This window comes from Apus apus, chromosome Z (genome assembly GCF_020740795.1).
Source record: "Apus apus isolate bApuApu2 chromosome Z, bApuApu2.pri.cur, whole genome shotgun sequence".
NCBI lineage: Eukaryota > Metazoa > Chordata > Aves > Apodiformes > Apodidae > Apus > Apus apus.
Genome location: NC_067312.1, coordinates 36,863,592 through 36,879,897, shown reverse-complemented (window position 1 = coordinate 36,879,897; position 16,306 = coordinate 36,863,592). Strand labels below are relative to the sequence as shown.

Sequence of the window (16,306 nt, the reverse complement as noted above, 5' to 3'; positions counted from 1 at the left end):
TTAGTTGTTTCTCAAACTGTTAAAAAAGATCTGGAGATATTGCATGTGTTGGATCTTCAATCTCTGGTTTCATAGTGGGTGCATCAGTGTCAACAGAAGCTTACAAACTGAAAATTAGATTTCAGTTTCTGATTCTAAAAACAATAAACCTTTTTTCCTAAGTGGTGGAATAGACCTTATAGCAGCCTTCCAGTACCTGAAGGGAGACTAAAGGAAAGTTTGGGAGGGAATTTTTACAAGGTTTTGTAGTGAGAGCACAAGAGGTAACAGTTCAAAACTGGAAGAGAGCACATTTAGGTTAGACATTTTGAAGAAATTATTTAGTGTGAGGGTGGTGAGACAGTGGCACAGGTTGCCCAGGGAAGTTGTGGAAGCCGTATCCCTGGAAGTGTTCAAGGACAAACTGGATGGGGCTTGGAGCAACCTGATCTAGTGGGAGGTGTCCCTGCCTGTGCAGGGGGGTTGGAACTAGATGATCTTTAAGGTCCCTTCAAATTTGAACCATTTTATGATTCTCCATAGAGAGGGTCTTAAAATGAGCACCCTGTTCTTAAAGGTCATAGCTGAGTAAATACTCTGAACCAAGTGGAGATCTAGGCAGTCAGGCTTTTCAGCTTGGTCCTGTTACCTTTTCTGTCACTAATCTGTCTGTGAAGCAATTTTGGAGAAGCATATACTCTAAATTTTTAGTGAAAGATACACAATACGACCTTTTTAGAGTTAGAGTAATGTGCAGGCTCTCTACAGCTTCATTACATGTGATCCATAAAGTGACAAAATTCTCCTTTAGCTGGGCAAAATTACTTATTTTCCTTACTAATAAAATTATGTATGTTTTTTTCCAATTTTCAGATAATGTAGATATTTCCAATCCTATCTAAAAGTTATCCTAAAATACTCTTTGTTCATAATGGATATTCACCACTGGATGCCACATATTTTACGTTTGCCATTTAAAATCAGTTGTATACCAAGTGACCCACATTTGACTGACTTTGCACTGTGGCATGTAGCTTTAACGTTGTGTATATTTTTGGGGGGTTGCAAGTAGGTACAGTTCACCTGCTAGTTGATGATCAGAGACGTCTTAAAAGATAAACTGACATGGTTTGTGGTTTTTTTTTTTTCTCTCAGAATGGGCGGTATTCCAGCTAAAAGCCACAAAGGAGAAAAGCTGCTTCTATTTATGGGCATTATTGATATTCTCCAGTCTTACAGGTAAGTTGAATTTCAAGTTTTTCTTGAATGAGGCTTCTGACATTACTTACAAATGCAGAAATATTACAAAGCAATTCTGATTTTGTATTTATGTGCTTAGGCTAATGAAGAAACTGGAACATTCTTGGAAAGCTCTTGTTTATGATGGGGTATGTACATTTTATTTTATTTTTAACTGCTGATACTTCAGCTAATGGAAATGTAACTTATCTTGACCAGGAAAGATTTTGCTCCAGTATATCTGTAGTCTACTATGTGGTTTGGGCTGTTGCCAAAATATTTTAGGTCTGTTTGCCAATATATGCCCTGATTTTATTTATTGATCTTTCAAAAAGCTACTAAAATCATAAGCCTGTCCTTATATCTTAAGCAAGACAGTGGCCACTTAGCAGGACATGGATGAGTCTGTAACTGAAACATGTGCACAGTGTGAAAAAAAGCATTTCAAATGCTAGGAAGATTTTACAGAAAATGGCTGAATAATTCATAATGTCATAAATTAAATATATAAAGAAAAAGTCAAGAATAATTAACCTTTAAAAAAGAAAAACTTGAGTTGGAGTTCACTTGTTTTTCAGTATGCCTGAAATGGATAATACAGTTTACCTGAGGTGTCCAGCTTCTTTCTTGGGAATTTACTTGAGAATTACTTATGGAAAATGTGACTGAGATTTTTTTTCAATCTTGTAGGATACTGTTTCAGTTCACCGACCAAGCTTTTATGCAGACAGATTTTTAAAGTTTATGAGTACAAAAGTTTTCAGGAAAGTTCAAGGTAAGAAAGTTGTCATTTTTACACTTGTAGGTGTTTTTATAATAATTACTTTGTCACACTCCTGTCTTACCAATAAAAGAATCCTTTCAACATTACGTATCACTTACATTGCCGGAAGTTAAGTTTCTTTACTGGAGTTGATGGCATTGTACTCTAATAGTAAAATTACAGAGAATTATTTGCTGTGTATTTTTTGTCACATTAGGAGCATGTGAAGGTAAAACAGGTTCCCTTTCATTAGCATTGATATAAAGATAAATGTAATGATCTAATGATATTTCTCGTCCTGTGCCGGTTATTCATAGGAATATTTCAACTGATTTTATCTAATTTGCAAAAGTAAAGATTGTTTATATACTACCTCCAGCATGTTTGTAAGAACAGTCTTTCTTACCTTTGATATGGATTTATGCTGTGCTTATCAAGGAAAAAAATCAGAAGTTGGATATTCAGAAAGCCTTTTGTCTTTGTCAGTATAACCTGTATATAGTTTTCCTCTCCATTTCTCCTTCCTTCTTTTAATTAATACTCAATGGTAAGATACATATCACTATTGGCTATTTACAGAGTGTGGTGGGTTGACCTTAGCTGGACTCCAGGTGCCCCCCAAGCTGTTCTATCACTCCCGCTCCTCAACTAAAGAACAGGAGAGAAAAATACAACAAAACTTTCATGGGTCAAGATAAGGACAGGAAGATGACCCACCATTTATTGCCATGGGCAAAACAGACTTGACTTGGGAAAATTAATTTAGTTCCATCAAATCAGATCAGGATAATGAGAAATAAAACCAAATCTTAAAACACTTTCCCCTGACCACTCGTTTCTTCTGGGGCTCAACTTCCCTCCAGAATTCACTACCTCCTCCCTCTGGGCAACACAGGAGGTTGGGGAATGAGGGTTGTAATCAGTTCATCAACATCTCTGCCACTCCTTCTTTCTCACACTCTTCCCCTGCTTCAGTTGGGGTCCCTCCCACACTGGCAGTTCTTCATGCAGTTCTTCAACACTGGTCCTTTCCCAGGGCGCAGTCCTTCAGGAATAGACTGCTTCAGTGCAGGTCCCCCGCAGGGTCATAAGTCCTGCCAGCAAACCTGATCCAGCAAAGGCTCCTCTTTCCAGGGTTCCATAGGTCCTGCCAAGAGCCTGCTCCCACCCAGGCTTTCCACATGGTAACAGCTTCCTTTAGGCACATCCACCTGCTCCAGCGTGAGTGTGGGGTCTTATAGAGGTTGCAGGTGGATATCTGCTCTACCATTAACCTTCATGAGTTGCAGGGGGACAATTGGCTTCACCATGGTCTTCACCAGGGGCTGCAGAGAAATCTCTGCTCTGGTGTCTGGAGCATCTCCTTCCCCTGCAGACACTGTGTGTGAAAACCAATGATGGAGACATTGCAGATTAGAACATACATTAGGCCTAAAAGAGCAAGAAGGAGGAGGGAAAACTGGTAACTAAGAGCAACAAGAAATCAGAAGTGTGGGTAGTTAAGTACTTTGTGAAATTACTAAGTAAGAAGAAAAAGAAAAGATAGACTGATGAAAGCAGAAAGCTGAGAGTAGCTGGACTAAAAAAAATAACAAAACCAACAAGAAAATACATGTTTTAAGTACTGTGGAGGAGTCTTTAGAAGAGAGAATTTGAATTAACCCAAATTAGTCATTCCCTATATGCATGGTATGTTGTGAGAGTATTCAGGAAAGTAAGACTTCTAGACAGTCTTATAAATATTAATGAATTGATGGATAATTCCTTTATGAGTTGGTCAGGCTACTGAAAGGATATTCATTCTGAAGCATCACAGGTATGAAGGCTGGAGCGCCTCTCCTATGAAAACAGGCTGAGAGAGTTGGGGCTGCTCAGCCTGGAGAAGAGAAGGCTCCAGGAAACCTCATAGCAGCCTTTCAGTACCTGAAGGGGCTACAGGAAAGCTGGGAAAGGGCTTTTTAGTGGGGCTTGTAATGAGAGGATGAGCAGTAATTAATCAGAACTGGAAGCAGGGAGATTTAGATTAGACATTAGGAAGAAATTCTTCAGATTGAGGGTGCTAAGACACTGCAACAGATTGCCCAGGGAAGTTGTGGAAGCCCCATCCCTGGAGTGTTCAAGGCCAGGCTGGATAGGACTCTGAGCAACCTGGTCTAGTGGAAGGTGTCCCTGCCCATGCAGGGGGGCTGGAACTAGATAATCTTTAAGGTCCCTTCCAACTCAAATAATTCTGTGAAATACAGAAAAGGATGATGACAACCGCAGAGGATTCAGTGTGTGTACAGTAAGGAAGTCTGTAGGGAAGACCTGATGAATATACCAACGAGGCAAAGATGAGTGCATGTGGTTCACTGTGGCCCAGGCTACCCTTTGGGGGAAAGCTGTTCTGGTTATCTGAGCAATGAGGATTTTTGCAACAATTACGGCAAGTGGTATAAAACCTTATCATAAGACATACAGAAAAGTTGCTTAAAATAGTATGCATTTGTACTAACTTCCTGCTTTCCTGCTAATTATTTTATAAATCTGTAGATATGCTGAAATGGCACTTTTTTCTTGTTTTCCTAGTAAGAGAAGGAGTGTTTCTGATTAGTCTCTAGGAAACAGTGTTTTGTGAGTTTTACCACTTTTTATAAAGCAGAGTTCTTGGCAAAGAAATAAAATTGACTGCCTAAAACTATATGGTTTATAGAGGAATTTATACTCTCAAATGGATACTAGTTAGCAGTTTACAGTTCTACTTGTAACGTAGAGGATGTTGGAGTTGTATGTCAAAATGTGGTATGGACACTTGTTTCACATACTACAGAAAGGGTATTGACATGGCATTGTCTCAAACTGATAGGAGGTGTTTTGTAAATACCTTTTTGCCAACGTGGTGCTGTTCTTTTAACATTGTTTTTAGTTTTCTGGAGTGAGAAACACATCTGTATGGTTAGAGGTAGAACAAAATGCAAATAAAGGGTAGAACTAAATGAGATTTAAGTGAAACAAGATTCACTATAAATACTAGCATAAAGGTAACAATTTAAGGTGTAAATCTTTCAGGAAAGGATGATTAATATAAAAACAAAATAATCTGATATAGTATGACAAAATATAAAGCAAAATTAATCTGAAAGGAGAAAAAAGTCTTTCAAAATCCTACAACAATTTTGCCAGAGAGCTGGTGGGAACTCTGTTGTCTGAGACAATACTAAAGGGAACTCCTCTGCACGGATAGAGAGTAAGGAGTAGACAACTTGATACTTCTGTCTGTTGAACAAAATAAATGTCTCATGTGGCCATATAGGTTTCCTGAACTTTTGAGTCTTTTTTCATTTCTTTCTCATTCTGACTGCTTGATTTATGTCAGTACAAGACACAACCCGTTTTGTATTTGAATACAGGGCATCATGCCTAATTTTCTCTCTAATCTTAATTTGCCTGTCTCGTTTTTCCAGGCTATTAACCTGTTTTAATATCCTACTCTTCTTGATCTTCTCTGCACACAAACCTATTAATCTTCTTTTACATAGATTAATGGTTCAAATGCATTATTATTCTTTCATAAAATAAAGAATTGGGAGTGTTCCCGCCTTTAGGAACATTGTTTCTAAAGTTCAAGTTGGACATTTCAGTTTAAACTCTTAATGTTCTGAATGTGTGTTTTTTCCCATAGTGTGCAGAATAAACCTCCATAAATAACAACAAAAACAGAATGAGAAGATTAAGCCTTGGGCAAAGGCTAGCTCAGCAGCTATTTACTGTTATTTTTCAGCAATGTAATGGAGCTATTGATCTGGTTCTCTTCTTCAGTCTTCAGCCAAGTGGCTTTGATGCTTTTAATTTCAATTTTGTAGTAGGGCACAATATGAACTAATGTAGTGCATCTCAAGTAACCTTGCAACCAATGCAAGGAGGTCAGCAGCTGGCAACTGATCAACACTAAATGAACTGTCTGGCATCTGTCTGGAGAAGAACTACAAATGGGGTTCATGGTTCAGTAATCGTGGCAATAGGCAGTTCCTAGAGTCTCACCCAAAATGCCATTAAAAGTAGGCAAGGCCTTCTAAGAATTACAGAGGAGTTACTCATACCAGAATGCTCAAGCCATCATAATTTTTTACATGTTTATTTTACCCAAATAGGATGTTTCATACATGTCACTGAAGTGGAAATTCTTCAGTAGCACGTACATCATTATACAGCAGTAGTTCACAGCTCAAGGAAATTATCATAACCTCTCAGAATACTCCACATGTCTTTTCAGTTTTCCTGTCTTCTCTTTTTTCTCTGTATTATTATGTCTCTGATTACAGAGATTGATACTCCATAGGAGATTTGTAACTTAGTGGTGTCAAAATTTGTTAACTGACTTGATCTTTTTGATCCAGTGGGCAGTAAGAAACCTCAGAAAAGGACAACACTTCTTCTCTCATACATGAAATAACAAAGTCTTTGGCTCTAGTTTAATAATTGCTTAGTGGGATTGTATCTGAATGTGTTCTCATCTGTATTCAGAAACTCTAGCTTTGTAGATAGCTTGCTTTTCTATATGCTGTTAAAGATGTGCAGGTACATAAGATGACATCATTCAACACCTATTTTCATTTGGTAATGCAGCTTTGAAGTCTTCACCTTCAAAGAAACGGTGCAATTCTATCACAGCCCTAAAAGCAACATCACAAGAAATAGTATGTGCAGTTAGCCAGGAGTGGAAGGATGAGAAGCATGGCTTTCTTGCTGAAGGACAAAGCTATGCCAGCCTTGATGAAGAAGGTAATATCTTTCAAATCAACAGCTTAAACGGTGTCTTTAAAGGAATTTAGTATAAGCTCTAGAAGCCCTGTAAGCTTCCCATCTGATTGATCTTTCTAAACTTTAGTCAGGTTATTCTCCTGGAGAGAGTTGTTAGTCATATTTAGCAGAATGGACATTCAGGAGCAAGATGATGTCAGAATTAAGGTTATAGTTTGATGTTAGTATTTTGGATTTTAGGGGATCTTAAAAAATTGTTCCAGCCCAGAGTGGAATGAGACCAGAGCTACTGCTATGCTTTTCATTGACATTTAAACAAACATGTCACATGAAGTGTTTCGAAGCTTAATTCATTGTTCCCAGAGACTTTCTGAAAAGATACAAGGTTTGCCCCTGTCAGAGCTCATCTGCAGCCAGGCTCAAAGGCAAACTAGCTGTCTAATCTGAAAACTGGGCCCTGGTATTGTGACGCCAGTCCCAAAAATTATAAAAATTCATCAGATATTAATACCATTGTTTAATATTTGAGCTGTGTTCTGCTGACTGTACTGCCTAGCAGCTGAAATTTGTCCTGTGTCCTGTAAAGGCAAAAAGCCTGGAAGTATGTATGTGTGTGCTAGCTGTGTGGTGGAGGAGGACCCTCCCATTGAAGCCACAGGATTTCAGACTATAGCTCACTTGCTCTCCAACAACCTTTGTATACCAGAGCGCTGGGGGAGGCCAGACTGCAGTCTTACATCCCAGGTCTTAATCAACAGTTTAAAGCTAAAGGATTTTATGTATGTTTATGCATACAACCACGTAACATTTGTCCTGCTGTCCTCAAGTGAGGACTGCTGTAAGAACAGGTTTACAAAAGTGGCAAATACAAAGTAGTTAGACATAAACATAAGGTAATTTATTAAGGTGACAGATACAACAAGTTCAAGATAGCAGTTGATAAATGTACTGACAACAATAGTACTCTTAATAGATGTTAATATTGCTAGCAATAGTAATAATTTAAAACTATACAATACACAGTACACCCGGGGATGCTTTCACCCCTACCCAAAAGGTGAAAGTCATGATATCTCCAAGGAGGTGTCCCTGCCTGGGGGGAAGAAGAGAGGATCATGCCCATTGACCCATTCCAGTGGAGGTGCTTTTCTTGTGCCAAGCAGAGGATTCAACAACTAATTTAGTACCTTTTGAGGAGCTGGGACTTATGTCATAACTAGTCTATTGGTGGATTCTTAACAAACTAATAATGCTTATTAATTAAGAAAAGGTGAGGGAGATGCCCAGTGCCTGCTTTGTATGTAAATTCAAGCTTTGTTAATGCCCAGGACTCACTTCACGTGCAAATCACCACATGAAGTCAGACAGGCTTGGATCCAGACCTGTATTGCACAACCTCTGACTGTGGAGCCTCACTTCACAAGTCATGCCCAGTCTGGCCATGCAGCCATTAGGCAGCTGGGTTTGAGGACAGGCAGACAAGGACAGCAGTGCATTCCTTCCTGCCAGCGAGCTGGGCCTATCCCCCCCACTGGACATTAATTTGCCTGCTTGTCAGGTCCAAGGCCAAATACCCAGTTAAGCACTGCTCATCTTGAGCTCCTCTGCACAGCTGCTTCCAAGAAAGTTAAAGCAGAATCCAAGTTCTGTTTTCCCACACCGTGTAATACCAGAGAGTGTGGGCATGGACACATGAATATTAGGATCTCACATATTCAAACATATTAAGAACCTTTAAAAAGCTGTTGAAAGCACTATGTGACTCCATACATTTGCATAAAGATTCTTGCATTCCATTTGAAATCAAATTTGTTGATGTTGTTCTTCATTTTTGTCTATATAGTACTAGCTTCACGCCACCGGCCAGATCTAGTGCCAAGCACTCCATCTCTGTTTGAAGCAGCTTCCTTGGCAACCACAATTTCTTGTTCTTCCTTGAATGTAGATGAGCATTATCAACGTGATCAACCTATGCTCTATTCTAGCAGGTAACATTGTATATGTGGTTTTACTAAAAGTCTGACCATGTTTGCAATGGAAGGGGGATTTGTGAGAGAAGAAAAAGTAGAAGAGGCAAGTGTCTCTATAGCTCAGTCTTCAGCCTCTCCAATGAAGGAGGGGTGCTATAATCCCATAGGATTTGTTATGTATTTGTTTGTTATTTGTTTCTTGTATTATGACTGGGGTCACAAGTTAGAAAGCAAAACATAGCAAACATGTTATAGCGTACTTAGAATTTTTGTCATGTTCAAAAACTAAACTTGGCATTAGAAACTTGCTTAGGCCTTAGTTTGTGCCATAAATCAAACTACATTAACATCAGGGTAGGAAATACTTGTAACTTGGCTGTATCCTAGAGCAGCTGGAGAAAACTGTGATGTGCTAGGAAGAGGGACCTACTTTCAAGCTGAACTTTATTCTCAATGTACAGTGCTGAATGGTCTGCTTTAAGTTCTTTAGAAATTAGAGTTTTCTGAAGTTAATTTCTTTGAAACTTCACCCATGGGTGTGATGAGAGCCTGTCTGATTTTTACCCTGCACCTGGGCCACTGTAACCCAAGATGTGAATACAGGCGGGGGGAGGTCACACTTGAGAGGAGTTCTGTGGAAAAGGACCTGGGGGTACTAGTGGATCAAAAGCTGGACATGAACCACTAATGTGTTGCCAGAAGGCCAACTCCATCCTGAGCTGTATCAAAAGAAGTGTGGCCAGCAGATTGAGAGAGGTGATTCTGCCCCTCTCCTCTGCCCTGGTGAGACCTCATCTGGAATACTGCATCCAGCTCTGGTGCCCCCAACAAAAGAAAGGTGAGGACCTGTTGGAACGTGTCCAGAGAAGGGCCATGAAAATGATCCAAGGGCTGGAGCACCTCTCTTATGAGCACAGGCTGAGGGGAGCTGGGGTTGTTCAGTCTGAAGAAGAGAAGGCTCCAGGGGACCTCACAGTGGCCTTCCAGTACCTGAAGGGGGCCTACAGGAAAGCTGGGGAGGGTCTTTTCACAGGGGCTTGCAGTGAGAGGACAAGGCGTAATGGTTTTAAGCTGAAGGAAGAGAGATTTAGGTTAGAGATCAGGCAGAAATTCTTCAGTATAAGGGGTGGTGAGACACTGGAACAGGCTGCCCAGAGATGCTGTGGGGGCTCCATCCCTGGAGGTGCTCAAGGGCAGATTGGATGGGGCTCTGAGCAGCCTGTTCTAGTGGGAGGTGTCCCTGCCCATGCAGGGGAATTGAAACTCGATGATCTTCAAGGTCCCTTCCAGCTCCAAACGTTCTGTGATTCTGAGAGCATCTGTGTATGTGCCTGTACTCTACTTTGTACACCTGACATGTGTTGCGTGCTCTTGCCTGCTTGTGATCTCTTTACCATGTGTCATACTGTAGAACAGCCATTTCTTTATCTGTTTTTATCAGGAGGAGTAATTGCTGTGGGCCCAAGTATCTTGAGTTTTCTTTGAAAAAATTTGTAATCCTGTACTACACAATTCGAGAAGCTTCCTTACATGCCAAGTTATAGTTCTTTACTTTAAACTGCATGTTTTCCAAAGAGGTGAAGTTATTTTAAAAGCCATCTAGAGGCAGTAGGATTTTACCTCCTATTAAAATTTGTCCAGCTACATTTTTTTAAGAAGTAAAATTACTTGCAGAGTTACTTGATCGAAGTAATACTTGCAGCTTCTATTTTCATCAAGTTGAGATAAATCTCACTGATGCGGCATCTTCCATAGGTTTGGTGTTTTGGTGTAAAAGACTAGAATGAGGCATGGTATGGGGTGTAACAAAGATGAAGTTTTAATTACAGAACCATCACAAATGCCTCTACACCCAAAATGCATCTACACAAGCTTTAGGAAATAAAATTACTAATGAATACACGTTAGTAGAAATAGAGGTCCATCAACTCAGCTTCTGTCAGTCTTGTCTAGTTTGGGACAAAGTTAACTGTAAGACTTCAGTATTCCGTGATCTTTTAGCAAGTTTTAGCTTTTCTAGAAACAAAGTTGTGGGGTACTGTTTGTTTCTTGGGGGGGGGGGGAGGTGGGGGTGTTATTTGCTTTAAACCTCAAATGAAACTACAGAAGTACTTTGTTAGTGTCAGTTAGCAAAAGACTTGTGGAGTTGTCTGGATAAAGGGTTCAGACTTACTGCTAGTAAAACATTTCAGATACTCTTTACTCTCCACAAATTAGTTGTAGAGAAAAGCTGTTACTAAGTCCATGATATTTTCCTGTAAATATATTCCAGAATAATTCTAAAATAAATACAGGTTTTAGCAGAGCTCACTTTGTGTGTTTCGACTTGTTTACTCTTCAGTTGTTATCCAGTCTATGAAAGAACCTAAAATGTAGTACAAGTTGTCAGTTATGCTTTTACCCTCCACATCTTTATCTTACAAAATCAGATTGGAACTGTAGTGTCTGCAGTCCAGGTTTGCATACTGTGAAGTCATCTGTACAACAGGACGTGGTTCTCTTAACACAGCAGACCTTGCACCAGTGTTCACAGATGTGTATGTCTTTCTGTGTCATGTGCCAAAACAAAAGACCTTATCCTGTAGCCAGGAGATCTGCCAGAGTGGCTGACCAACTAACATCCTTGCTAGTCTTTTGGCAAGGACATGATTTGTTTACAAATGTGAGCCTGCTGTCAGTCTTTAAATATGTAATTGACTATGATATTCTGCTTCAAGTTATTTAAGAGAACTACAGTTTGGCATCTTCTTCATCAGGTTTTTTCCTCCTCCTCCTTCAGTGTCCTGGTACAAAGTAGAGGGTACACTAATATCCTTGTAACCAGTCAAAAGGAGATAATCCTGTGTGCATAGTAATAATACAGTATCTGTACAGTTCCTTGACTCCTATTAATTCTGACAAGCACTATGTGCCTATACCCGTGAGAGGACAGGTGCTATTATTTGCCTCATTAAAAAGAGAACAATAATACTTTCATGTACCTTCAAGCTCACACTGTCTTTTTAACTTTAGGTTTTTTTCAGAATTACCCTCAGTTTCTGTCAACCATTAATGGAATTTTCTTCCAGGGAGAGTGAAATTGCATTTTATGTGAGAAAGTTACATGAGAAAGGAGCTCAGCTCATCTGTCGGTGAGGGTGATTAGCACTCGTTATGTAGGAAGCAAGGAGCTGCTGCTGTCAGTGTGGTTAAGCAGACTGAGGTGACTTGCTGAGCTGGAGCTGGATCCAGAGATTTTTATCATGTGAGGAGGGTTTATGTTAGACCCGACTTGGTACAGATTGGAACTAGCATAAATAATTGGTAGATAATGCAGAGCAGCATTTAGGGATTTGTCATAAACATACAGTTTATTAGGAGTGGTTTTGCAGACTGACAGCTGATTATTTTTCACCAAATTATTCCTCAGTCCTTGCAGAGTGAGAGGAAACTCGAGGTGTTACGCAGGCAGTATGAAGGGGAACTGGTAGAAGTAGTAAATGGAGTAGTGGGGGTGAGAAAATGGCTGTATTTTTCAGCACAAAAGGAACTTTATCTAAAAAAGGGAAGGAAACGGGAAAAAATGGACAAAAGTGTTACTCAGCAAATGTAGGCTTTCATGTTAGAAGACAGCTGGTTTCTGTTCTATGAAGCTATTTCTCAGTGAAGTGATTCTGTCATAAGCAATATCAAGTGTCATTACTAAGAGAATTGGCGATTTATTGCTTCTATTCAAGTTTTCAAACATTTTCCACTCCTTCTCAAACTTATATTTGGTGCAGATTTATTTTAGTACCTAAAACATCTCTTTTTCCAATAGAATATATGTTAATTTTGAAGTCCAAATACATTTTTTTGAAAGGTTTTTTTTGCTATATCTTAGAAAATGTAATACTTACATGTTATATTGGAGATTATTTTTATAGCAGAGGTGGTAACAGATTTTTCCTCCCTCCACATGTTTTCCTAATTAGTACTGATGAATTAAATTACAGATTAATATTCTGAATGTCCTGAGCAGTATGACTGTTGTCTCAGTTGACGTTGCTTATACAATTGCAAAGAATAGAAGAAGGCTAATAATGTCTTTGCAGGTGCTACTGGAAATGTTTTAAACAGGAGTTTCAAGATACAACAGAAAGTCTCTTTCCAAAGTATCTTTCAGCAGATCTCATGGCTTCCATTCAGTAACCCAAACAAAATCCCATGATATATAAAGGGGTACTTTACCTCTCTGTCTTTAGAGCAATGCCAAGATACTAAAGGTTTACATAAGGAGGATTGCTGAATTCTTTTTGTATGCTTGAGCCTAGGAAAACACTTTATATGAAATCTAATTCTTGTTCCTCTTTATGTATTCTGTACCTCCTTTCTGTAAGATGTGTATGTAGTATGGACTTGTGATTTCTCTTTCCTCCTCTTCCTCCTTTTCTGTGTATTTTTCAATTGTTTGTTTTCCTTACCTTTGCACTGCTTTTTTTCGGTGCAGACTACCTGAAATTTTGGAAGGCTTTGAGGCTTTTTTGTTTTCCTTTTACACAGTCAAAACTTCCTGAAATGTCCAAACTTTGAACAGAAGTGTCCCATGACTTGATATTCTATCAAACAATCTTTTCAAAAACAGCTTGGAAAATAAAAGCAAACTCTTCTGCTGTTGTTTCAGTGAAAGGGATTTGTAGGCATTAGTTCACTGTTGTAAGGAATACTGAATCACACCTTTTACCACTCTGGTTTTCCATGTAATCAAAATTTTGTGTCGTAAGTTTCAATGTTCTGTCTATCCACCCACCAGTCTTAGCATCCAAAGCCCAGAAAAATGTGTCTGAGTCTGATTCAAAGAGGATTAAATCCATGCAAGATTCATGAAAATAATCAGCTAGCTGGAGTAAAAAGACTTGAATGCTTTAATGCTAGGAACAGATGCACTGAGACACTGGGGGAATCCCGGGAGGAAAGAGAAAATTTTACTATGATTGAAGAAACATGTAATTGTGGCTTAAAGAAAAACAAGGCTTTCCCAGTTCTCCTGTGATTGAATTACTTTTGCTTCTTTTTTTTTCTTTTTTAATTAAGAACCAAGATAAAATAGGCTGCTTTAGCAGTGGGACAGCAACAGCACAGCTGCGCACGCTCATGGTGGCTAAACATTACTAAGAGGGAGAAAGTAACTGTAAAAATGTGTGGAGGGGAGTTGCTTAGCTTTTTTCCTTTTCAGTCTGAAAATTTAAGGATGAGAACTAAGTGCACTGTTTATACTGTACAAAACATCTCTTCCACTGAAGTGTTCTTTCTGATAAACCATGTGTATAGGGATTTCTCTTGTTCTCTCCTGTGCCTGCCCACAATTTCTCTGCCCTACCAGAAGTCTGCATAAATCTCGTGACCAAAAAAGCTGATTGATGGTGTTGCAGAAATTTGAACTTTTAGTTACCAACTGCTGACAGCATGTGTTGCTGTTAAGAGATTAATTATTAGTTGTTGTGGGGTTTTTATCATTCCTTTATGCAGAAGTTTCTTGTAGTTTGTTTATGAAGTGCTTGTTTCCTGGCATTTGAATGCTTGTTCTGGACACACATAAAAATAAAGAATTTCAGCCTCAGACATAGTATGATGGTCTCTGTCTTGTGGAGTTCATAGTCTTAAGAAAGATTAATCTGAAATTTGCTTTTCCTACTAGTTTTCACTGAACTCTAGCTGCAATATGAGTTACTTTCATAGCCACAGGACTATTGTGTAATCCCTGGAATTCAGTGTAAATGGTTAAGGAGTCCTTAGTGTCAACTTAGTGTCAACAAGTGGTCAGTATCAGTACCAAGGGATCACTGGAGCACCTAGATTTCCTTAAAAAGAAATACAGTTCTTCCTTTCAACTTTTCTGAGCCATTTACACTTAATCTTTTACTCATTAGAGAATCTTTAATAACATACTAATCTGGAAAAAAATGTTACTTTGTTACAAAATTTATTTAAACTAGTCTGTGTGGTTATAATGCTGCTCTACTGATGTATTATTTAAGTACAGGAAACTTCTCTTAATACATTTTTTTTCTTTGTGTAGGTATTTAGATTTAGTATTAAATACCATATAGCACGTAAGAATTCAGAACAGGCATTAACTCCAGCAAAGCAAGGAGAGCTGACTGATTCTCAAGACAGCCCACTGATGTTCTGAGGCTTGTGTATAAAACAAAGGCTAGAAACTCAAAATTATTAGTTACTGTGGCAAAAGTAGAGACTTATGTTTTGCCATCGTCAAATTTGTGCATATTGTAGATTCTGAGTAATTTTCAATGCTTGAGCTGTGAAGGGTAGCAAGAAAGCAGTAACAAAGATAATTGTTTTAGAAGATCTAGCTGGAGCATTTCCTTAATAGAAGTTTGTAAAATAGGCAAGTGTTCTGTAAAGCAGTTATTTCCCTGGAGCAGATCAGTACTGTCCTGAAAGTCAAAGGTCAGTGTCCCTGACAGTGGAAGAAGGACCTAACAGAGACTAAAAGACTAGGCTTATGAATGGAAGTTCCTAAGTCTGCTTTGTGCAAGTGATCCACTGTGGTGGTTCATATTTAGCCCCGAATGTCCCTTCAATTTCACCTGTTCTGCTACAAGCATATAAGTATATGTAAAATGTATGTATTTTTTTTCAGAAAAGTAGCCCATGTGATTTCATAGATCATTACATTTCCTGTTACAAAAGTTTATCCTCTCAAAACGTCTCTAGAAAGAGTACCACTGCTATGTGACTCAAGAGGAAATTAAGCAAACCTAATAATTAATAGGAGAGCAGAAAATAAATATAGTGCCCTGTTTTCATCATAACTGTTTAATATATTTTTTTGCTCCGAGGTACTTTCTAGAGGTTTCCGATTAAAATTCTGGTGAATAACAAGAGAGGTCACCCCCTGCTCTTCCTTATTGTGATGTTTACTGATTCACATGTCATGGTTTGCCACTTTTCCTACCCTACTTCTTCTAATAATTCTTTATACATGAAATGAGTCTTACTTTGCAGAGTTTATCTCTAATTATTCAGTATGAAAGTCACAGAAGCACAGAGATTGCTATCTGCAAATAAGTTGTGGATCTTTGTAAGAAAAAAGGTGGATTGGCATCTGTGTTGTTTCATTCTCTTTTTTCATGCCTACTTTTGTTCAAGGGACTTTATTTGCTGCTGGTTTTCTGGATTTAAGACTACTCTTATCTTTGTACTTTGTTCTGCTCCGTTTCTTTCAGTATGTTATTATGTATTTTACATATTATTTGTCTCTGTGTATTGAATCTCCTTGTCTAGGAAGCTGACTACTAAATAACCAATCTGTAACATTTATAGGAGCTTCTCTTTGACTTCTCTTAACATGGTGTTTTCGTTTCAGCTGTCATTTGCTGCCTGACTGTGTAGTGTATTTCTGTAACAGGTAGAACACACTCCAAAGGGAAGACGGCATTGTCTTTATTCTGCTATATATATAAAACTAGTAGTTTAACAGTCCAAGACTGAGCACTGAACTCACATTCCTATTGTTTGCTATCCATATCAGGCTGCAAAGCAGCAGAGATTGCAATTTAACAAACTAAGAGTAAAAGAAGGACAGTGCCTTCTAATGGAAAGCAGAGAAGAGAGGAAGAAAAGTGTCACAATA

At 38.7% G+C, this 16,306-nt stretch overlaps 1 protein-coding gene across 6 annotated transcripts in view; it reads left to right on the top strand.

The window, feature by feature from the left end:
* The window catches only part of PIP5K1B (phosphatidylinositol-4-phosphate 5-kinase type 1 beta), a 97,645-nt gene that overhangs the window by 66,710 nt on the left and 14,629 nt on the right, over positions 1 to 16,306 (top strand). For all 6 annotated transcript variants that reach the window (XM_051643621.1, XM_051643624.1, XM_051643619.1 and 3 more), the window contains 5 exons: positions 1,135 to 1,218; positions 1,319 to 1,367; positions 1,909 to 1,993; positions 6,587 to 6,742; positions 8,565 to 8,709. In XM_051643621.1, coding sequence (XP_051499581.1) covers positions 1,135 to 1,218; positions 1,319 to 1,367; positions 1,909 to 1,993; positions 6,587 to 6,742; positions 8,565 to 8,709 — 519 coding nt within the window. The remainder of the gene's footprint in view (positions 1 to 1,134; positions 1,219 to 1,318; positions 1,368 to 1,908; positions 1,994 to 6,586; positions 6,743 to 8,564; positions 8,710 to 16,306) is intronic.